Here is a 24860-nt window from a genome sequence, read left to right as displayed (position 1 = left end):
TAAGAGTAGGCCTTCCACTACTACTCTTCATTTGATATTCAGTACATTTAATCATTTATGAGCTGTGCATCATTTACAGTCCTTGTCTCTGTAATCCCTACCAACAAGACGCCTTAGAACATGCTGATTTTTGCAGATGTATGTTGTAGCTTTGTGGACCTCTGGTATGTTTCTGGCGTCTGGCGCTGAGTACCTAGTCGGTCTGATGGCAGGTGCTTGACATTAAACTCTATAATGTTGCCTTTTAGCTTGGTATGTTTGTTATACAAGCAGTACAACGGTTTTTCTTCTTAAACTTGGTGGTCTTTTTACTTATAGTATTTATTTTATATATTATATTTGTATTTATGAAATGTTTATCTTTTTATAGGTCAGAAGACTAAGTTGCATTGCATCATATATAATTGAATTAACTTGTATTACTTAAAATTAATTAAAAAAATATTGGAATAGTGGGAAAAAAAACTCTATAATGTTGTGTATGTCGCCTCCTGCTGATGTTTTCTCCCTGCTTGTCCACTTCAGGCTGCAGCTTATCGCTGATCTGCTGATGGAGCGGTTTGTGAGCTCTGGACTCATGCTACGTGAATGGGATCGGGTGAAACTGCATGCCACAATCATGAACACTCTTTTCCGAAGAGATCCTAATGGTATGTATTTCTGAAAGAGAGACGGAAGTATACATACCATGCTAAGATGCTCTGCTTTGAGTCTGTCATCCTTCTCTTGCACTTAAAGCTCAAGAGTCTTACTCCTCGCCGGTTTGGCGTATCCTCCTTCCAATGGGTTGCTCAGATTTGGTCCTTGATATGCTAGTACTTGTTTCCCCAACTGTTCTGACTCTGCTGCACACCCCAACCTCCTGCCTTTTCAGGTGCAAGCATCGGCTCTAGATATTTAATAGATGCCTCGAATATCTGACCCTGAGGTCTGATTGGTGCCCCTGGTGAGAAATCCAAAAAAGAATGTAATGAGGAAGATGTCATCTCTCGCTCCTTAACATTACCTCACAAATTCAATTTTATATTATTAAAGTAATATTGTATTTAGTGCAGTTGATCTAATTTGATATAAATATGCTTCCCATGGAACAATAGTGTACATGAAACACGTTGTAGCATCAAAAAAATGCAGTAGTGGTGGGATTAGACCAAAAGGATATAATTGGAGGATGTCAGAGAATCCACTTTAATCAAGTGAAAATGAAAGTGTTGTGCCTCGGGTAGTAAGGTTTATATAAATTCATTACAATATACTACTTACAATACACTTTTAGTAAGCTATTAAGTTGAAGTTTTAGTTGGATAAGAAGAGAGTTCCATGAGTTCATCGCATCGCCTGTAAATGACTGATGGAGCATTTGAAAGGTCCTGATGTTGGACTTTTTCAAAAGAAATAAATTCTTGCCCCCAACACGTCTTTACCCACAGTAGATTCTATGCACGTTGGAGAGATAAGGTTTTTTTTACGGTCGATCCTGTGAGAGCATGTGCTAGCAAGACATGATTGTATACAAAAAGGACTTGGAGCCTGCCCATTGGTTACCATTTGTTGGCTTCATGTCACTCTTTTTAGAAACCTCCTTAATCGGCCAGTGCAGGCAAAATATAATTTCCAGTCATTTCTGTGGAGCGGGGACCAAGCACAGATTGATTCAAATTAATCCATGCCCATCAGCTGCTCCTGACATGACTGAAGTGCTATTTTAACCCCCCTCCCAGTACCCTTGCCTGCTGCTCCCGCCCGGTGCCCTCTACGGCCAGTCCAGCCCTGGCTCCCTCCTTAGCCATTGATACTTTAAATAATAGTGGAGGCTTAAAGGCACTGTCACTAGTATGGTTTATACATCTCTACCTCTACAGTGGTGTTTTAAATGCAATATTATGTGTCTGTTTCTCGCACTGCGACAAAGCAGAAGGCAGGGTTTGGTTGGGGGCGGGTGGGCGTTCCTGCTCCAGGCAGGGGAGGAGTGGCTTGCCCACTGTTGTGGGCATTGACTGTTTGGTCGACCCCAGGGCCGGCCAAACCAGTCATACACACTCTGCATTTTCTCTATGTAGGCTGCATGCAGCCTACATAGAAAAAATGGCCTCCCCACAGACGCCTGTGGGGTCGGCATCCTACAAATAAACAACAAAAGGAAACTGGGGGTCTAATAAGGAAATCTACACAGAACAAATGATAGGAACAGGACTCACACTAGATCATTTTACTGTCTAACTATCAATGATAGTGAAAGAATGATGACGCAAATGCGACTTCATGTCAGAAGAAACCCCGAGGAGGGCAGAAAGGTAAGGATTCCCATCAACTGCCCTTGGTGGCTAGTGTCATCATATGGAAAACCAAAGTAAACCCTGTCACCTCAGCTCTTCTGGCACCGAGCCAAACGCTGGTGGACTAGGCGTGTTGAAGACAAGGAAAGAAAAATGCAGTGCAGAAGTGAAAAGTGTGTGTGAATTAAAAAAGATGCATCAGTGGTCCCAGATACCTTTATTGATGACCACTGGTGGACTTATTAAAAATATATATACACAGTGTCGGTTTTGAATTAATCAACCGGTCGGCATCCTAGCCAATCACAACGCTGCCATTGCAGCATTATGATTGGCTATGGGGAGGTGCCTACTTCCTGCAGAAGCAGAGAGAGGAGACGCGACACAGGACCGTAGGCCAAGGTAAGTTTTAAAAAAGAAAAAACTTAACCTCCCATGCGCCCCTGCCCCTCTCACCCATTCCCACCCCCTAGCACCCCACCAACCACCCCACCCACGCCACACCCCCTCCAACCACCCCACCCACGCCTCCCATCAACCTCACGCAACAGCCCCCTCCACCAGACGCAACCGCCCCCTCCACCCGACGCGACCGCCCCCTCCACCCGCGCCACCTCCCCTTCCACCCGTGCCACCTCCCCTTCCACCCACGCCACCTCCCCTTCCACCGCGCCACCGCCCCCTCCACCCGCGCCACCGCCCCCTCCACCCGCGCCATCGCCCCCTCCACCCGCGCCATCGCCCCCTCCACCCGCGCGACCGCCCCCCTCCACCCGCGCGACCACCCCCCTCCACCCACGCGACCGCCCCCCTCCACCCACGCGACCGCCCACTCCACCCACGCAACCGCCCCCCTCCAGCCGCGCAACCGCCCCCTCCAACCCTCATCGATCCAACGCCTAAATGCCGACATTGCCTCAAAGCACCACATGGTATCCCACTTCCTTCTCTTTCTTTACACCACCATAGTGACCTCCATTACTCCAGTGTCATAGCAGTTTCCCCATGTCATTCCTACCCAACACAAGGACTCTGTGTAGTGTACCCTAGCGCTCTGTCCCTTCTTTGCTACACCATTGTAGTACCCCCTTTCTTCTCTGTGTTAGCACAACATCCGCAATCTTCCTGTTCTTCACCAAGGGGAAAATTGTCTCATGGCAACAGTAACCTGGAGCCTCCAAGTGCGACATGTAATACACGGACACTGAGAAGATACCATATTCAATGACCGGACAATGTTCCCTCTTTTCAATGTGTTTCTAATAAAAGATGATGTGCACCAATAGCGCTGAGGATTTTATACATAGACTATTTAGTAGTTTTGATTGTGAACAACGAATCCGTATGTAGTATTCTCTATGTTGTGCCTACCGGGCACCTGTAGTTGGAACCTCTGTTGTTCATGGTTCCATGCTTTGTCCTGAGAATGTGCCTTTCTGGCAGTTGACCGTTGTCTCTGCGTCCTGTCGCTGCGCTTCTCCTAAGCTCAATAAACTAAGACTACAAGCTTCCATGCTGTGTTGTTCCCATCTATACTACACCGTATTTTCTGATACATACAGTATCAATACCACTTTGTGTTGGTAAGCATAAACAGCTCAGTAAATTGTTGTTTTGAGAAGGTGTTACAATAAATCTATCAGTTTACAGTGATTGATAGAATTTGCCTATTGAGCCGTAGTCCTCTCCACTGGAAGTTAAATAACTCTTGTTGCTGGGCTTAATGTTCAAAATGAAACGTGCTGCCCTGCAAAGCGTTCCATATTCCACATGTCTAACTATCAAGCAACTTTAATGATGCAGTGGCTAACAAAATGTGTAAAACAATCCACAGTGATGTGCAATACGATCTATATGTGACTATGCTTATGACCAAAAGGAACGTTTCTTTGTAGTGTCCTCGTGTTACTCAAATCCATAATGTGCTCTTAGAATCATATAATGTGATGAATCCTAGAATGCAGTTCCATATTATTATTATTATATGTTTCTAATAGTCACAATTTGTACTGCTTTTATATTAAATGGGTATTTTCAGGGAGAGAAGCCTTTAATATTGCTTATACAGGTTATAGAGGAAAATGACTCCTAGACTTTTGAAGACTGCACGCTGATAAACCCAAAGGCCATCAGGGAACCCAAGGTGAAACTTTGTCGGCAAGCACAAGAATATGTAACCCTGGGACTGCTCCAAGTCCAAATCTCGTTGGTGTTCCGGGAGTTGATGGACCCACTATCAAGGCCGGTCTTGGTTGTGCTTTAAATCCTCAGGTAAGCACAAAAAAAAATAGGAAGTTAAATTGGAGTTCTGCTCCTTCTCTATATTCCCACTCCCCTGAAGAAGCACATGAGCAGCGCCAACGGTCCTGTTCCACAGCTGATGTCGGCACATCTTGAACTTCTGGGGCCTTCAGCCAAGCTGCACCAGATACTCTGACTCCTCACATCTCTACTGACTCCATCTGGTGCACATTCAGGCCCCACGCAGGCGAGAGGCCTTCCACTTAGATTAGCAATGGCTGGATTGCCCTCGCCACCAGCTGGACCGTCTGAGCTGCTTCTGCCCTCGGCCCCAGTGATGATGCCGCCATCATCGCCGATACCCGTGCCGGACCCAGGTACATAGACGCCAATGCTGACTTTGCCACCCAAAGAGTTGGCCTCAATTGCCCTTTTCTACACCAGTCCTACTTTTGGTCAATGCTACAACTGAATCCAACCGTTGTTTGTCCACTCGCCTTATCACAAAGCAAGCAACATTCATTTTACTCACGGTTTGGTAATGCTTATAACCAGGGTGATGAGTTTGTGCATCCCTATACCAATGACATTTCATATGAGGAATTGTAAGACACTAGTAGGTGAGACACTTCCTTAAATTCAACTCTTTTTTTTCTCCGCCTGGCCCGGTCATGGAAGAATCTGCATCCTACGCCATGGTTTTGCAAAGGGTGGTCAAATTCTGCAAGGTAAAACAACGAAGATGCTGCTCTAACGTCTGATTCAGGCGTTCCGTTTTACCATCAGTCTGGGGGTGGTAGGAGGAAGAGAGTCGTGCATCGATGTCTAAAGTCTTGCAGAGATCCTTCCAGAAACGGGAAGTGAACTGAGTTCCTCTATCAGTTATAAGCACACAAGGAATGCCATGAGCTCGAACGATATGCTGAAGAAACACCACTGCCAGTTCCGCTGGGGTGGGCAGGCCAGCCAAAGGTATGAAATGCCCCATCTTTGTCAGATGGTCTACCACCACCAAGATCACAGTCTTTTCATCGCAAGGTGGCATTTCAACTATAAAGTCCATTGATAGTGTATGCCAGGGATTTGGAGAAATAGGCAAAGGTCTAAGAAGTCCTATAGGCTTTACATGGATGGACTTTCTTTGAACACAAACAGCACAGTTCTTTATGATGTACCGTACATCTTCTCGGATTCGGGGCCACCAAAAGGAACGTTCCACGCTAGCAATGGTTTTATAAATTCCCAAATGTCCACCCAAAGGGGAATCGTGAATCCATCTTAACACTTGTCGTTGCAATGTCTCAGTTGGGACATAGATAGCGGAGCCTTGATAGGCAAGATCGTCTTTTTCTACACGATGTTCAGGATCTTCCTGTACCCATTCCTGTAGGTTGGTGTCAGCTAGGGCGACTCGCACATCTTCCAGGAATTCCTGCGAAGATAACAAGGCTACTGATAAGGTCGGGTCACCCGTTTCAGTCAGGATCAATGGGGGTTCGTTGTCACAAAAATCTCGCTGTTCCTCTATTTCACCAATGCGAGAAAGGGCATCCGCCTTCCCGTTTTGTGGCCCTGGTTTGTATTTGATGACAAAATCAAAATCGGAGAAGAACAATGTCCATCGTAGTTGTCGAGGAGTAAGCGCCTTTGCGGTTTTCAGAAACAGCAAGTTTTTGTGATCAGTATAGATTTCGACAGTATGAACCGCTCCCAATAGATAATGGCGCCATTCCTCACAAGCTCTTTTTATCTCCAGGAGTTCCTTATCCGAGATGTTGTAATTGATCTCACAAGGAGTGAGCTTTTCCGAGAAATAAGCAACAGGATGTAGTTGGCCGGTTACAGGATGACGTTGAGATAGAATCCCTCCAACTGCAAATTGAGATGCATCCGTTTCAAGCACAAAAGGTATCTGACGATTGGGATGGCGAAGGATAGGGGCCCGAGTGAACTGGTCTTTCAAAAACTGAAATGATCTAGCTGCCTCCTTGCTCCAAACAAACTGGGTATTCTTTTTCAACAGGCTGGAAATTGGATGGATAATTTTGGAGAAGTCTTTAATGAATCGCCTGTAATAATTGGCGAAGCCAAGGAAACTCTGCACAGATTTGACATTCTGAGGGGTACTCCGACCTGTGATAGCATCGACCTTACTAGAGTCCATCTGAAAACCTTGCGCGTTGATGACCTAACCAAGGAATTAAACTTCTTTAACATGAAACAGGCATTTCTCGAGCTTTGCATAAAGTGAATTAAGCTTTAGTTTACTGAGTACGGTTTTCACATGTTCTACATGCTCTGGAAGAGTAGACGAATAGATCAAAATGTCGTCTATGTACACGACGCAAAAAGTCTCCAGACAACCTCTCAACACCTCATCCATAAAAAACTGGAATGAGGAGGGGGCGTTACAGAGCCCGAATGGCATCACTCTGTATTCGAACAGCCCGAATTTCGTTCGAAACGCAGTTTTCCATTCATCCCCTCTCTGGACCCTGACCAAATTATAAGCCCCGCGAAGATCGAGTTTAGTGAAGAAACGGGCCCCCTTCAGCTGGTCCAAGAGCACTGGTATTAAAGGGAGAGGGTAGCGATTCTTTACTGTCACTCTATTGATAGCCCTATAATCGATACAAGGCCGCAATTCGTCACAATCCTTCGGAATGAAAAACATTGGGGATGAGGCTGGGGAGGTGGAATTCCAGATAAAACCGGTTGCCAGGTTCTCATCAATATAGTTCTTCAAGTACTGCGTCTCTTTTTCGGTCAAGGCATATACCCGACTACATGGAATATCTGCTCCGGGCATTAGTTTGATGCGGCAATCATAAACCCGATGTGGAGGCAGGTCGGTAGCCTTTTGTTTGTCAAACAAGGAACGGTACTCCTTGTACTCCTCAGGAAGGATGGTGGCACAACAATAGTGTTCACTGGAACATTCTGTCGCCAGACACACCGATGATATTTTGCGGATAACTTTGGAGCAAGGCATTTCCTGACTGCAATTCTCCTTGCAATAATCCGATGACAGGGTAATTGTACGAGCCGCCCAACTGACTTTAGGATCATGAAGAGTCAACCACGGCATGCCCAAGATAAGACGGAATTGGGGTGCGTCTATAAGATCAAATTGGATATGTTCTTGGTGGTTCTGACTCGTCTGCATTAACAATGAACGGGTATGGTACGACACAGGACCAGATGACAGGACGATTCCGTCCACTGCTTTCACCAGTTCAGGTCTTTCTTTCTTCTCACAGACTATTCCGATTTTCATGGCATATTCCTGATCGATGTAATTCCCGGTGGCACCAGAATCAAGCAACGCATCTATATCCAAGGCGTCTTGGGAGTTGACCCACAGAGTGACTTTAAGATTCATATGTGCTACCGCTGGATGTAAAGTGTTGGCACGCGTAGGTGAGATCGTTTGTAGTTGATAACCCAAGGCAGAGATCTCTTCCTGATTTGGGCTCTTTAGTTTTCCGCCGGACTTCCTGATTGAACAATTGCCTGACTTCACGGCACCATAGGTCGTCCAGGCAGAGCATTCCTTGCTCTGCAATCCTTAATGAAATGCCCTCCTTTGCCACAGTACAGGCATTGCTTCAATCGTCGTCTTTTCTCCTTTTCTTCCAGAGAAAGGGGGCCCGTATGCCTCCTATTTGCATAGGCTCTACCCCTTCAGGCACCTTAGGATGATCATCAGTAGAGCTTTTGATGCGAGGATAGAAGTAACGACTTTCTCCTCTGTTCTTATCCCCTCTCCATTCTAGGAGTCTATGATCTAACTGGACTGTCAGATCTATGAGGTCTTCACGGGTGTTAGGGAGTTGCACTACTTGTGCCAAAACGTCTTTGAGCTCCCCTCGTAATGCTTGATAGAATATAGAGATTCTTTTTGCGGGAGGCCATTCAGTTTCAACCACTAGTCGATTAAAGGACGTAATATACGAAAACAAGTCCTGGGACCCTTGTCGCAATGTTAACAATTCCCTGTCTAAGGACAGAATATGTGATTTTCGATCAAACAATTTTCGCAGTTCCAAACAAAAGTCGCCAAAACTGTGCAACACAGGATCGTTCCTTTCTAATAGTGGAATTGTCCAACTTGCAGCATTGCCTCCCAGAGTCATCCTGAAACACCCCAGGTTTACATAAAAAGTGTAACCTACACTGGTTCAAAAATGTCTTGAACTTCCTGGGGTCCCCATAGAATCTCTCTGGGGGCGCCAATGGGATACCAGTGCTTTGTATGACATGTACTGTAGGGACAGGATCTGATGGGGGAGATGTAGTTGGAGGAGTTACAAAAAACCCACCCCCTTGGGCTCCCAACAGAGGAGTGTGTGCAGTAGATACAGGAGGTGGCAGTGGAGCTGGCGTAATATAGGAAACCCCTCCAGTGCCCTTACGTGTTAGTCCTGACACTTCTCTCTGCAAGCTACCGACTTCCTTGTATAGGGCCTGATTCTCACTTCTAGATGTGTTGATCTCCTGTTGCAAAGCCGCCAGGCTCTCCACCACAGCTTTCAACACGTTCTCAATATCCATCGTCTAGGCCGGGCTTGTATACTTGGGCTTGTCAATCTGTCGGGATTGGCAGCAGCGCAAGAATAAAGAACGCCACTAACCTTGTTCTTGTGCCAAGCGGAGACGATGTCTGAAGCTAAGCCCCCCAATCCCTCTCGACACGACCCCCAACAGAGAAGAATATACTCTCTGCGTGAATTCGTGCCCCGGGGGAAAAGGGGAAGTGGATAAAATAATTAAGAGGCTTTGGTTTCTGTGTTCCTCTCAAGGGCGTAGTATACACTCTGCGCTGTGTCAGAAAGGCCTTCAATGCTGCATAAAAGGGCGACAAAGCAGAAGATTACTCTCTGTTCACTTGTACTATCTATACAAAGTACTATTCGTCCCCTCCTCCAACTCACCAAAGTCTCACAGCCAGCTGCAATAATTCGTATTCTGCAAGTAATTTCTAATCAAAAGATCAGAAATAGCTTCTGCCCAATTTCCGAGGGTTAATGTCAGCAAACAATCACTTCCCCAAAAGGTCTTAGAATGCTGCCAAACACCGAAACAAAAAGTCACTAGAAAAAGGGTATTTGTCTTCCCTTCTAACAAGGCGTTGTTTCAGTCACAACACTAATTCCATGGATTATTCAAAGTAGTACCACTTCGTGTTCCTAATTCAGAGCAATTGTCAGGCTCTTTTAAAACATGCTCCAACGGAAATCAAAATAATCTGTGCCCATAAAACACTAAGGTATTCTTCACTAAGAATGCCTCCACTAATACTGAAAGCAACTGCACCTGACGCGTCTTACTCTCAGACGCGGTATGCAGTAAAAATGCTTTCTTTTACTCAAGTGCCATTGAAACGCGTCTCCGCGCGTTTAATTGCATTGCGGCTTCTCTTTCCACAGGGATTTACTATTCACCAGAAAAAGGATTGAAGTAAAGGAGGCGAGCCCGCTCTCCTTCCACAGGAACTACGTGACGATTGTCTCAAACACTCTCCGTACCTTCGGAGGTCAGGGTTTCACCAAGTCCATAACAAGAAAACTAGAAGTCTTTCACAAAGCTTGAATCTTCACGCTGGAATCCGGCGGAGAATACCATCCGCCATTCCTCTCTGGAAGCAGGTTAATTGACAAGCACCTTTCCCCTGTACGGGAGGGGCTTATGTCTGTGGAAAAGGCCCCAAGGCATTCTGGTAGCTGTAGTTTTAGGGACGTTTCCCGTTTTTCGTGCATGATAGGGCATCAGCCCCCTTGACCACGTAATCGCTACAGTACCTGGGATAGCCACACACCTCCCCTGGGTGTGTGGCTGGGCGGCTCGTGGGGACATTGGCCTCCTGGCTTATCCTCGGTCTCAGGCGCCGCTCATCCACAGCTCTCCGCTTCCTCTGATCTTCTCCTCGTCTCCGCAACACTCCTCAGCTCTCTCCGCTCCTCTTCCTTCTCCTTCCACACGTCTCCACTCCGGGTGAACAAGCACACCGGCTTCTCTGTGACTTCCACATTTGACGTATGAGCGTCCTGGTGTAGCCCCGCCCACTCGTCCTCTGACAGGAAATTTAAGGGCCAGTGCATTTCCATCTCCTCGCCCGAGAGCCTATTCCACAGTCGATATCAGGCAGGTTGTTCTGTGAAGGGCAAGAAAGAAGGGGGGTATGTTGTGAGAGTCCCTGAAGGGTCCCCGCATCCTGGTCCGGAGGGGTACGCCGGTACACCCGTTACAATATCCAAAGGCCCCGGGGTAGGTGGGAGCTGCTCGTGCTGTTTCCCGGTGGCATGAGAGCAGCGCCGACTAGTGGCACATCAGTGTAACTTCTCTTGTGGTACCACAGCGTCGTGCAAGGATGTTGTTTCTGCTTTTTGTCAGGCAGAATGGAAAGGGGAGACCACTCGGTCACCCCGAACGTATGGATGGGTGCCCCGATCCCCCGGGAAATCGTTGCGGGCGGGGGCGTGTCCCGGCTGATATGCCCATAGCGGCTTGGCCGGAGCACGCCCCTACCGCCCAAAAAGGGTTGTCCTAAACACCCGCCCGGAAGTCCGTGTACCGAGGGGCGTGACGGGGGCGCAGCCACGTCTTCCCGCTGCTGGATAAAAGGCGCGGGAATCCAAGGAAGCGTCCTCTTGTTCCTGCGCTCTGAAGGCTGCACCACTCGTCGCTCGTGAGCCCTCAAGGGAACAAGCTGCAGTTTTTTTAACGTATAATCGTTGTTTTTCTATTTCAGTCATCAAGGCGTAGCTGGAGTTCGAGTCACTTCGGGGAGACAGGCTGAGCTAACGTTGAACGCGGATATGCCTGGCAAGAAGTCTGGAAAGAGCTCCGAGATGGAACATATGCTGCGTACTTTGGTGACCAAGGTTTCGGCGATGGACCGAAAGTTCGGTAAAGTAGACCAGATTGGTCGCGGCTTAGCGGCCCTCAGGAAACAAGTGGAGGCGCAGGATGGCCCCTCAGGGCGACCTAAGAGAGTCATGGGGCCGGCTTTGCCAAACATTACCCCGGGGAAAAAGAGGAGGGAGAAAGCGGGTCCTAGCGAGGCCCCAGTCCCGAGGGATGTACCACCGATCCCAGTAGCACCAGCGGCCAGCCCGGTACTCACAGCGGATGGGGGTTTGCCAATCCCTGTGGTTATCACACCGCTGGAGGACGATCAAATGCTTCCTGAATTAGCGCTTCAGTTAGCGGCTGTGTTACCCTGGTTGAAAAAGGGAGCGGGGGGATCCGCGGCTGTGGAAGACCCGGCCGAAGAAGCTAGATTGATTATTGAGCAGTTACGGCAGACAAGGGATGCTGGGGCAGCGAATGTGCCTTCTATTTCCCCACAGGTGGCGAAGGTGGTCCCGGCAGATAACCAGGATAAGGCGATGGACACGGCTGGAAGTGCGGTGGGAGCCGGTAAGAGGTCGCTACCGATGATGGGGGAGGGCGCGGTACCCTCAAGGCGGGAAAGCTTGGCGCAACATGTTCCCCTGGTCACTAAAGAGATGGTGTGGGCCAACAAATACATTAATATGTTTTCACTGTAGACTGATCATCGAGGGTTAGAATATGCCAAGACTCAGAAAGATTTGTGGCACCCCCAGTGTATGGCGGGCAAAAATGCCGGAATTCAGGGTTGAGGAGTCGATGATGAACTGGATCAGGGCCTTTTCTATCTTTGTCGCGATTATCGCTGAACGTACGCCAGAACTGTTGAGTGACTTGGCTTGTTATCAGTGCAGGATCACGAACTTCCATGAGGAGTATGGAGGTGAGGAGTGGAAAGGGTATGATGTGGCTTTTAGAAAAGCGAAAGAGTTTAACGAAGCATTGACGTGGGATTGTTTGGATACGGTATCATGGCATGCGCAGCTCTTGCCAGGAGCATCGGGGGGTTCGGGGTCAAGCACGAATGGCTCCAGGGCATTCCCACAGAGGCAGTCACAGCCCTTTCGTCAGAACTACGGGGGTGAGACTCAGCCTAGATCAGGCGGGAACGGAAATAAGCGAAGGGTGTGTTGGGGTTTCAATAAGGGAACGTGTAGCAGGCCACAAGGAACGTGTAAGTTCAGGCATGCGTGCTCCGGTTGTGGTAACACCTCGCATCCTGAAACTAGCTGTCGGTCCAGGGCCAATGGCACCGGAGGCAAAGGGGGTACCAAGCAGGATTGATACGGTGCCCCGGAAGTCCACATCTACGCCCGTAGATATCTTGGCTTTGACCCCTTGGCTAAACAGATACCCTGATCATGCGTCCGCCGGGATTCTGCGAGATGGCTTCTCATATGGCTTCAGGATCCCGGCGGGTGATTTTCGAGGGACCGCCTCTTGTACGAACCAACTGTCCGTTCAGCACAACCCGGCGGTTGCCGCCAAAAAGATCGCCAAGGAGGTTAGCTTGGGGTGAGTGGCAGGGCCTTTTTATGACCCACCAACGTCTGATTTTGTATGCTCCCCATTAGGGGTGGTGCCAAAAAAGGACCCGGGGGAGTACAGGCTCATTCATAATTTGTCTGCACCAAAGGGGGCTTCTGTCAACGAGGCGATCGACCCGGAGATTTGCAGTGTAAAGTATGCATCTTTCGATGACGCAGTGGTGCTGTTGAATCGCTTAGGCCCGCTGCATTGTTAGCAAAGTCAGACATTGAATCTGCATTCAGGTTGCTTCTGGTGCACCCCCAAGATCAGCGCTTGTTGGGTTTTAGGTTTCAGGGGAAATACTACATGGATATGTGCATGCCAATGGATTCAATTTCGTGTGCCTATTTTGAAATGTTTAGCTCATTTCTGGAGTGGGTGTCCGCAAAGGCCACAGGGTATCAACATGTGATGCATTATCTTGATGATTTCCTCTTTCTCGGCCCAGCGGGCACTCGGGACTGTGCACGGGCATTGCAGGACTTCTTCATGCGTGGTTTCGGGGTTCCATTGGCGCCAGGTAAGACAGTGGGGCCTACTACCTCTCTGGAGTGTTTTGGGCATTGAACTAGCCTCCGTGGAGGGGTGCTTCCGCCTGCTGGCGGAGTAGATCGCCAAATTCAGGGCTTTCTTGTTGCAGTGTCTCCGGACCGAGAAAGTGACATTGCACCAATTACAGCAGACAGTGGGTCAGCTTAACTTTGCATTAAGGGTGATACCGATGGCTCGCCCTTTCTCTCGATCCATTTCCCAGTCCATGGTAGGCCTCAGGGAAGGGCACCACCGCACGAGACTGTCGGCGGAGGTTCGCCAGGACATGTTCATTTGGCTGGCATTCCTGGTGGACTTCAACGGCCGAGTGGTCTGGAACAAACCCCCGGCCTCATCGGCGGAACTCGGCTTATGGACCGACTCAGCGGGCAGCGTGGTGTTTGGAGCAATCCTCGGAAACCGTTGGTCGGCACAAAGATGGCCGACATGGTGGCACACAAACGGCTTGACGAGTAACATTGGCTTTCTAGAACTCTTCCCCATCTGGGTGGCTCTGTCGGCATGGCCGGAGGATTTCAGAGACCGCTCGGTGATATTTTGGTCCGATAACATGACTGTGGTAGAGTGCATTAATCAGCAGGCAGCACGCGGCAAATGGATATTGCGATTGTTGAAAGAAATTGTGTTACGATGCTTGAGATTAAACGTACAGTTCAGGGCAAAACATGTGCCGGGGGTACTAAATAATGCAGCTGATGCGCTCTCTCGTTTCAAAATGCAGGCTTTCAGGGATTGTTTACCCTCAGCGGAGCAAGTGGCGGCACCATTTCCCGAAGCACTATGGCAAATCGGTGCCCCGGATTACAAGACCTCGTGGCAGCCAGTTTAGCGCCCAGGACGAGGAAAGCTTATGAAGGGGCGTTCCGCTCGTACTGCGCTTTTTTGGGTCCAGCTGGGGAGCATAGATGGGGGCAGGAGGAGTCCTTTGTACAATTTTTAGTGGCACTCCATGGAGAGGGCCGGTCGGCGGCAACCGCAATTCGGTATAAGGCCGCCATATCATTTATGGCACAGCTTCATAGGATCAGGGACCCGACGGACTCCTTTCTAGTCAGGAAGGCTCTGCACGGCTGGCGGCGCTTAGAAGGGTGCAGAAGGGATAACAGGCACCCGATAGGATTTGATAAGTTGACCACCTTGCTGGCTAAACTAGAAGAGACATGCTCCTCGCCTACCGGGGTAATACTATTCCGGCAAGCGTTCGCATTGGCATTCTATGGGGCCCTGCGGGTGAGCGAACTAGTGGCGGCTAATAAGAAGGATACGGAAGGAGGTCTGCGCAGGGATCACATCCAAATAAGGGGGGATTCTCTGCTGATCTCCATAGCCAGGTCAAAGACGGACCAGGAGGCCCAGGGGAATAGTGTTGTGTTGCAGCGCGCTCCAGGTAGTCCCGGTTGTCCAGTGAGGCATGTTGAGGTCTACCTAAAACAAAGGTTGACAACGTGGGGGGGCCTTGCTGCGACATACGGACGGCACCCCGTTGACAAGGTTTCAGTTTCAGAGGGTGCTGGCAATTACGATTGCAGCAGCGGGCTTGAACCCGAGTGATTTTGGGACTCACTCATTCAGGATAGGGGCCGCTACAGAAGCTACGGCTCTAGGTCTGCAGGCAGACGAGGTGAAGCAGTTAGGCCGTTGGTCTTCGAATTGTTTCAAGAGGTACGTGCGACTGCACATGTTGTAAGTTACTGAAGAAGTGCACTCACGCTTGTTGTCTTTTGTTTGGATTACAGTTTCACGAGCCTGTGACGCAGGGCGGAAATTGGGACCGGCCCAGTGTCAGCTAACCACCACTTCAGGAACAAGGAATGGAAGACGAGTGGTCTGGGTCGTGGGCCACTCATACGTGAGGCGTGCCGGGGACATATTCAAGACAGGTGATGCGATCCACATATCTGAGGAATATGGGTTCAGGGTGTCCTTCCATGGGAAGGGCGGCCTGTCTATTGACCGACTGCAAAGTTTTGTGGAGGAATTATTAGGGCGGCACAGGTCACCGCCATCTGTAGTCATAGTGCACATTGGGGGCAATGACTTGGTAAGACTGAGCAGACGAGCTTTAGTGGAGCACATACTGTCTGTAGTTAGCTGGTTAGCAAAAAGGCTCCCGGGATGTACGATCGCCTGGTCTCACATGATTCCCAGGAGGGTATGGCGGGGTGGTTTGTCCATGACAGCGTTGAACCATTCGGTAAAGAGGGTCAACAATAAAATGGAGAAATTGTTTCGCTCTGCTCATCTCCAAAGCATATCTCATGGGTGCATCTGGGGCAACCACTGTTATTCTGAAGATGGGGTACACCTGTCCAGGGTGGGTAATGACTTACTGATAGGGGACATGATAGCTTGGCTAGTGGGTTTGAGGAGACATGACCTATAGGAGGTGTGGGGGGGCCAGATAGTCGGTCAACTATCTGGCCTGTGGCGGTAAGGTCATGACCGGTGAGCAGTGATTTCAAGGTCCCTAGGGGGGGGCGCCACCCACTATGGATGGGAGCGCCTGGGGGGAGGCGGCCATTGGCCCCTCCCACAGGGGGCATCACCCATTACGGATAGGGTCGCCCAGGGGGAGACGGCCATAGGCCCCTTCCAGGGGGAGACGGTTATATGCCTCTCCCCAGAATTTCCCGGGGGCTGGATATCCGCTCCAGCGGAAGAGAGTGCGGGGAAAGGGGGGGGGAGTCCACGCTGTCCTTCTTACGGATACCTCGCACGGGAACTCGGACGACCTTAAGATGGCGTCGAGTGAAAGGGGGCCCCCATGACAAGGGAAGTTACAGTTGGCTGCGAGGGTAAAGTCCTCTGCGCATGCGCCACTCACACGAGAGGGCGGGAATTTGGTGATAGGGATCTGACACCGGTTAAGACGTTGTCGTTGCCCCTTAATGTTAGGATGTACAAATTCGAATGTAATGCATTTGTCATGATGTTAGACTCGGCTAGGAAATCTTTGTATCAGAGATTTGTTAAGGTTAGCCTGAATACCTGTCTTCATCAAATGTAATTGAAGTTGAATTTGTACATGATACATGAAACGTTTTTAATTTAAAGTTTTACATTTTGTTTCATATTTTAATAAATACGGCCGGGGAGGTCGTGAGGCCCCCCCGCCTTCCAAAAGTTTAAAACTGTGTCTGTCTCCTCCAATGGGGTTTGGTGTTGGAAGGGGTGGCGGGCATCCCGGCCCATATGGAAAGGGGAGACCACTCGGTCACCCCGAACGTATGGATGGGTGCCCCGATCCCCCGGGAAACCGTTGCGGGCGGGGGGCGTGTCCCGGCTGGTATGCCCATAGCGGCGTGGCCGGAGCACGCCCCTACCGCCCAAAAAAGGGTTGTCCTAAACACCCGCCCGGAAGTCCGTGTACCGAGGGGTGTGACGGGGCGCGGCCACGTCTTCCCGCTGCTGGATAAAAGGCGCGGGAATCCAAGGAAGCGTCCTCTTGTTCCTGCGCTCTGAAGGCTGCACCACTCGTCCTCAAGGGAACAAGCTGCAGTTTTTTGACCCACCCACCAGCCCCTGTTGCAAAATATTTGAAATGAATAAAGTCGTATGTTGCCATTTGATTGTAATAAAACATGTTTATTGGAATCGTTGCTTTCATCGTGAATTGATGACAAAAGTATGCATGTAATTGAATACTTGCTTTATAGGCTTTTCTCCTTCGTAGAAATGTTAAGTAATGGATGCAATAAAGATTGTTCTGTGCTTTAGGACCTTTTTTCCCTTGTAGCAATGTTGAAGTCAGTGGATTTATCAAGCTGTCTACAAGAGTAAGCATAGTTTTTCTTTCCCATAGTAGGTAACTAATTGTCGTATTTATTTAGTCTTCGTCGGGCGGTAAGGTCATGATCGGTGAGCAGTGATTTCAAGGTCCCTAGGGGGGGCGCCACCCACTATGGATGGGAGCGCCCAGGGGGAGGCGGCCATTGGCCCCTCCCACAGGGGGCGGCACCCATTACGGATAGGGTCGCCCAGGGGGAGACGGCCATAGGCCCCTCCCAGGGGGAGACAGTTATATGCCCCTCCCCAGAATTTCCCGGAGGCCGGATATCCGCTCCGGCGGAAGAGAGTGCGGGGAAAGGGGGGGAGTCCACGCTGTCCTTCTTACGGATACCTTGCATGGGAACTCGGACGACCTTAAGATGGCGTTGAGTGAAAGGGGGCCCCCATGACAAGGGAAGTTACAGTTGGCTGCGAGGGTAAAGTCCTCTGCGCATGCGCCACTCACACGTGAGGGCGGGAATTTGGTGATAGGGATCTGACACCGGTTAAGACCTTGCCGTTGGCCCTTAATGTTAGGATGTACAAATTCAAATGTAATGCATTTGTCATGATGTTAGACTCGGCTAGGAAATCTTTGTATTAGAGATTTGTTAAGGTTAGCCTGAATACCTGTCTTCATCAAATGTAATTGAAGTTGAATTTGTACATGATACATGAAACGTTTTTAATTTAAAGTTTTAAATTTTGTTTCATATTTTAATAAATACGGCCGGGGGGGTCGTGAGGCCCCCCCGCCTTCCAAACGTTTAAAACTGTGTCTGTCTCCTCCAATGGGGTTTGGTGTTGGAAGGGGTGGCGGGCATCCTGGCCCATAGGAGCATTTCAAGCCTGAGTCACGCGCTTGCTGCCTGACGTCATGTGTCGGTTTGGGGTGGTGGGTTGAGTCACCCGGGGTGGGGCATCCGTTCATTCTTTCATCCATTATTCAGTTTTTCACCATTCATTCTGTCCATCCATCTGTGTGCCCATCCATATCCAAACCTATTCATCCAATTCCAAACATACCCTTTCACTCATTCATCCATCCTTTCACCCATCCATCTATTCACTCATCCATCCAACCATTTAGCCTCTCACCCATCCAGCCATCCTTTCACTTATTCTTCCATCCATCCACCCAGCCACTCATCCGTCCAGTCGTCCATCCATTCACCAATTCACTTATCCATTCATTCTTTCTTCCATCTCTTCACCATCCCTTTCATTTATCTATGCATTCTTCCACTCATCCATCCTTACATCCTTCTTTTCACTTATCCGTACACCCATTCACCCATCCATCCTGTCAATCATCCATCCATACTTTCACTCATCCATCCTCCCTTTCTCTTTCCGTCCCCCTTTCACTTAGCCATTCTTTCACCCATCCAACATTTCAACAATCCATCTACTAATCAGGTGTAGAGTCGAGGGGTGGCAGACATTGGCATGGAGTAGAGGGGTGTACTGTCTTGGAGTGGTGTGGTGTGGAGGGAGTAGAGTGGCATAAAAAGGAAAGTAATAGATTTGTGTGGCGTAGTGTGTCAGAGTGGAGTAAAGTGTTGTGGAGAGGCATAGAGTGTCCCGGAGTGGCGCAAAGCAGAGTGGAGTGGCATAAAGGGTGTTCCATTGAGTGTTGTAGAGTAGCGAATGACATAGTAGATTGTTGTAGAATGGAGTGGCATAGAATGAAGCAGTGTAGTAGAGTGGAGCGGCAGAGTAGAATAGAGTGGAGTAAAGTGGCATGGAAAGGCGTAGAAGGAGTTGTATAGAGAGTAGCATAGTTGAGTAATGTCGTAAAGTGGCATAGAGTGGAGTAGAGAGGAGTGGCATAGAGTGGAGTAGAGTGTTAGAGTGGATTAGAGTTTAATGTAGTAGACCGTAGAGTTTAATGTAGTAGAGCGTCATAGAGTGGAGTATCAGGGTGTATACTGTTGTAGAGTGGAGTGTCCTAGAGTGGCCTAAAGTGAAGTGACATAGAATACATTTGTGTAGAGTAGATTGGCGTAGAGTGCATTGGTTTTGAGTAAAGTGGTGTAGAGTACATTGGAGTAGAGAACAGTGACGTACAGTAGAGGGGTACAGCAAAGATTGCAGTGGCATGGAGTGCAATGGTATTGAGTGGAGTGGCACAGGGTGGAGTACAATGGCGTAGAAGTAGATTGTTTCAAAGTAGAGTGAAGTGGTGTAGAGTGGATTAGCATTAGCGGAAAGTGCAGCCATGCCCAGCTGCTACCCAAGCATAGTGAAGCGAGAAGAACGCTACCCAGTGTTGTCACTTGCAGCAACTGTCGCCAGCCAGCAATTCCAATAGTGATGTATCTACTGAAGCCGCAGAGGTTCAAGCCTATGCGTTACCCGTGAATAGTAGTAAGAGTAGAAAGACCATGATCATGCGAGACATCACTAGTAACACCCTTTCCATTTAACAAGCTGCAACAAATAGAAAGGGGCACAGCCTCCGAAGCGGCCCCATGCTGAAACATGAAACGCGGCATCCATGAAGGGGGTGCTGCGCTGATTAAGAGAAACAGAAAAGCACTTGTATGAACTGTTATTTAAATTTTTTTTTTAATAGTTCCAGGACAGTAACTAAAATACAAACAAGTGGAAGGACACAAGCCCTGGGGGCCTAATCCATGATAGAGAGCAAACCACGAAAAGGAGGGACAAATGGGAACTAATACCCAATTGAAAGCCTGGATTTCCAAAGGGAACTGAAACAAACGAATGACAAGCAGTGGGTGGTCTGTTACCCCACAAACTGTATACATGTCTCAAAGAGACAGCGCAAGCGCTGTCTAGGCTCAACCTAAAAAGGAGAGACAAAGAGGAAGGATTCACCAATAGCAAGCAAGCGATTTGGAAGACAATCCAAGTAACTAATAAAAAGCAATGGCCGGGATGTAAGCCCACAAAGTGTATACAACAGGTCTCTAGACAGCGCAAGCGCTGTCGAGCCTCGACCTAAAAAGGTACTACAGAACTGGACACAATACCCCAGAAATGTCCTATAAATTGGGATCTAATGTACCAGAAGTGGTCTCAGAAAGAAGCAGCGATACCCCAAGGGAGGTATTTCTGAAATGTCCCAAGGTGCAACTGGTATTTTTTCCTATTTTCTACACACACTCCACCCCCTCCCGGGGCACTCTTGAAGTGACTCCAGATGCTTTTAACAGTCTGTTCTGTGATACCCATCAGACAGCGGTACATTTTGTGCTTGCGCAATGCCTAGTAGTGTGCCCTAATTTGCATGTGACCTAGGCCTTTTGCAAATGAGGGAATGCCAATGACCATACACGGTATTAAGGATAAAGTAAGAGCAGCATATTGGCCCTCTGGAGGTATCCTAACAGTGTGGCACAAACGTAGGGCTGCATACTCAGTCTGCACCCAAGAAGTCGTTTAGTTTTCAGGGACACTCCAGAATTCCACTGGTCTGACCTCCTCCTACAGACACAATACTCCAGTTGGATCTTTAGCTGCATGGCACCAAACCGCAAACATGGCTTTCACAACCTGACTTAATGGCTTCTAAACTCTACAGGTACTAGTAGTTTTCCAAGTGTGTCCCCATTTGAACCTTTTGGCAATGGACACAGTCCTTTAGATGAGGTCTTACAGTCTACTATTTTTCCTTTTCTGCTGGTTGTATTTTCTTTTCTTCTGTTCCTCCACATTCTTTCATCTTCGCTCTCAGCCTTATCATGTTGTTAACCCAGTTTGATGTCATCCATTTTGTAACCTCAGAGAGGCTCATGGCAAGTGTTTACTGTTGTATGTGTAAAATTATTTTACGCTGCTGTTGTCTCTGTATGTCTGTGTATTGGTGTGTGTGTGTATGTGTAATCTACCCCAGTATCAAGGATAGTGTGGAGTATGTAAACACATACTCCATTAAGGTAAATGACCGGTCCTCATTAATATGGTGGGTTAGAGGGGCGGAGGGGAGAAGGGGAAACAAAACGATTGGCTACTATAATGCGTGGAGCTAAGTACTTAATGTGTTTTTCAGGTGAGGAAATGAGAAACACCTCAAACCAGGGAAGACCAGGACAGAGGGCCCGCGAGTCATTTGATGCCCGAAATGTGCTCAAGGTAAGTTGGCAACTATATAGTATTCACTATATATGACAAGGGAAGCACGCCATCCAGCCTTTAAGTGTCCACTGTTTTCTGAATACTAAATATGCTTTACCGAAATAGGATTGAATTAGTGCCTTTTTATGATTGTGAGAGACTCCCTGTTATTTAACCAAGAAAGCAATGACAGTACTCTTTCTTCCATATGCGGTTCATCCCTTTTCAAGGGCCTGAGCATGAAGTACCGTCGTTTTTTAATTAAGAAAAAAATCAGAAATGTCGTTTTTTAATTGAGAAAAAAATCAGAAATGAAAGTTGTGTGCATGTAGGGGAGAGCACCCCACCATGGTGGGAAATAAAGTATCTCTTCAGTGTTCACGGCATGGCGTTCACGCATAACTCTTTCCCTTCTCTTTTGCATTGTCACTAAATTCTATAAATAAGCACTCTGCATTGCACCGCCATTAGAAATACCAGCATTAGCCTTAAAGGTGTTTTACCCTGATAATTACAACATTTGAAAGACAAAAGGATATTGACTCATTTGGGGGACCGCTTTTAACGTGCGATGTGCTAACAGAAGAGTTCAGACCTGTTTTATAAAGGCCTGCAGACATAACAACCCAACTTAACTGGCAGAGAAACTGACTTCAGCCAGACAGCAGTCTAGACATCGCCAGACTGGAGATGGAGAAAGCAAAGCAAGAAAATACAGGGAACGGACCCTCTCCATCTACACACCCATAATTTGAATTACACTTCCCATTTCCTTCCGTATGCTGTAGATTCGTGGCATCTCTCTACCTTCCTGATTGCGCTAAATTGGCTTCCCATAGGGACAAGAAGCTTATTTAAGCTTGCCTTTATTGTCTACCCGTAGGTAAACCTAACAACACAAACCGGCCATCTCAGGAGCTCCCATTGCTTTAGGATTACGGATTTCATTTAAATTGAAAGCCCTCTTTCAAAAAAAATATAAAACCCACAACATTTTTGAATCAAAGTCAAACTTTTGCAGCATGTCTTGCGGTCATGACCAGTACTTATTAACTTTAGGGCATTTCTTTGCCTTCTTGGACCTCACTGCCACACGCCATTCAAATGGTCCTTATACTCCCAGCTGCACCCCCTCCCCCCTGCGCTGCAGCCCCCCACCGCTGCAACCCCCCCCCCCCCCCCGAATCTGCTGCCCTGAATCAGCTGTTTATAGGGATGAAAGGAAAGAAGTGAGATTGTGATCCGGTGGGCAGTGCAGAATCAGTACATGTGATGGTGAAGCTGATGGAGGGTCGGAAAGAGGTGAAGAGGAAAGGCGTTTTCTGCATAGAAGAAAGGCTTCTCCAACCACTCATTGAAGTTGCCAGCATAAGCTTTACTGCAAATGTGCCTTGTTACATGCCCCACGACTTTTTATCTGTTCATGATATTTCAGTCCTTATTACACCCTTATCTGACATGCATTCAGTAGCTTAATCTAAATGAAATTAGAGTGAATCATTAAGTTATGGATCCTTTGATCATTTGTGTTTTTCCCCTCGTTGCAATGAGTCAGAGAAATGCAGGGACAATATTGTTGTGCGCTGGGGACAATAATGGCTTTATTGCATCAGGGTATGAGTTAAAATACAGCCACTCCGATTGTTGGAGGTGTTTATTGTGGCTGGGGAGATGCTATAAACGGATCCTAATGGAACAAAAGCTTAATCTTTGATAGAGGAATTTAAAGCAGTTTTTGACTTCATCACTTCATCACAAAGCGTTCTTCAGCGACAGCCTAAATGACCTCCAAGTATGAAATCTTGTCTGTGTGTGACCGCTGGGACATGTTAAATGTAATAACCCATCAAAGTAATGTATACCATCTGAGCACAACAAGCCACTGTGATTCTACATCCAGTAATTACTGTGCACCGATCCATAAACAATATGTAGAAAGGGGACTGTAGGGGACATGCATCTCAAAAAGCGAATGCTCTCATAAAGTAATTGTATCTGTAACACCTGCCATTGCAAATTCTGCTCATTCATGTAGGTTTTCTGCAAGGGATTACTTTGCTTGAATTATGACAAATGCTCCAGGACGTCTCCAAAATACCCCTAAGTGTGGAGAATCCTCCATAGTGTTTAGTGGTAGCAGAGCTGCTGTCCTCCCTTACTCCTGAGCAGCTCTTTATTATGTTATGTTATAGTAATTTCATATTGCGCACAATTACTTGTGAGTATCCTGGTGTGCAAAGATACCGTGATCTGACTGAGCAAGGAGTTTAAACCAGCTGGTTAAAGAGGAAAGTTTTAAGTTGTTTTCTAAACAGCCTAAAGTCCTGAATATAACGTAATTCCAGGGGAAGAGAGTTCCATGCTGTAGCTGTTTTCACGGAGAGGGACTGACCTCCGAGCCGCATCCTACGGAATCTGGGAATCACCATTAGGCGTTGGGTGGCTGAGCGCAGAGACCTGCTAGGAGCATAGAAAGTAAAACGCTTCATAAGGTACATTGGTCCACGACCTTGCAGGGCTCTGTGGGCCAGAGTGAGGACTTTGAATTGCACTGGAAGCCAGTGTAGATCTCGAAGATGCTGTCTTACGCTTGATCTTCTGGAGATGTTGAACAGAAGTCTAGCCGCAGAATTCTGTATGGTCTGCAGTTTTTTACCAGATAGCCCAGAATGCCAATGTACAGCGCATTGACATAGTCAATACAAGAAAGAATAAGAGCCCGGGCGACCATTTCCTTAGCGGGCTTGGGAAGCAGGAGGAAGAATCGTCTTAGTGATTTAAGAGTGCTGAAGCACACTCCGGTGAGTTTCTTAATTTGCACCAAGAACCGAAGGTCTTCCCCAAACCATACCCCCAAGTTCTTGGCTGGGACGCCCACAGAGTTGGGTTGAGGGAAGTCAGGTGCCCACAGAGATTCTCTAAAGGCAGGCGGGAACTGACCATACAGAAGGACCTCCGACTTGTCCTCGTTGCACTTCAGTTGGGCAAGTGCAAGCCACTGAAACACGGACGCAAGAAATTTCTGGGCAGTTTCGGTCGACAGGTCAGAGTCTTTCCAGGTAAATAGGAGCTGGGTATCGTCAGCATAAGCTATAATTTTTGTTCCCAGCTCCTCTGCCAGAAAAATCAACGGAGTCCGGTAGATATTGAAAAGCAAAGGGCTCAAAGTAGAACCCTGTGGGACACCCGTAGATATTTTCCTGGCAACCGATGAAAAAGGTGGCATCCAGACCTGCTGGGTGCGTTCTTCCAAAAAAGATTTCAGCCAATCCCAGATGGGGCCAACTATGCCAATGTCTGAGAGTCAAGTGAGAAGTAATTGGTGGGGCACTGTATCGAAGGCGGCAGAGAGATCGAGTATCACCAGAGCTGCTCTGCCGCCCGCGTCCAGACATTCCCTAATCGCCTCAGCCATTTCCACCAGGGCAGTCTTGGTGCTATAAGACGCCCTAAAGCCGGATTGCACCGGGTGTAAAACACCGGATGCTTCCACATAGGCCTCAAGCTGTTAAAAAC

General features: G+C 48.1%; 1 protein-coding gene across 2 annotated transcripts in view; it reads left to right on the top strand.

The window, feature by feature from the left end:
• Positions 1–24860, top strand: part of ASCC1 (activating signal cointegrator 1 complex subunit 1) — an 831979-nt gene that overhangs the window by 456159 nt on the left and 350960 nt on the right. For both annotated transcript variants that reach the window (XM_086922272.1, XM_086922273.1), the window contains exons 8-9: positions 526–650; positions 21280–21362. In XM_086922272.1, coding sequence (XP_086778398.1) covers positions 526–650; positions 21280–21362 — 208 coding nt within the window. The remainder of the gene's footprint in view (positions 1–525; positions 651–21279; positions 21363–24860) is intronic.

Source organism: Lissotriton vulgaris, chromosome 5, assembly GCF_964263255.1.
Source record: "Lissotriton vulgaris chromosome 5, aLisVul1.2, whole genome shotgun sequence".
Lineage (NCBI taxonomy): Eukaryota > Metazoa > Chordata > Amphibia > Caudata > Salamandridae > Lissotriton > Lissotriton vulgaris.
Note: the sequence above shows the minus strand (reverse complement) of the source record. Positions and strands in the feature narration are given on the sequence as shown.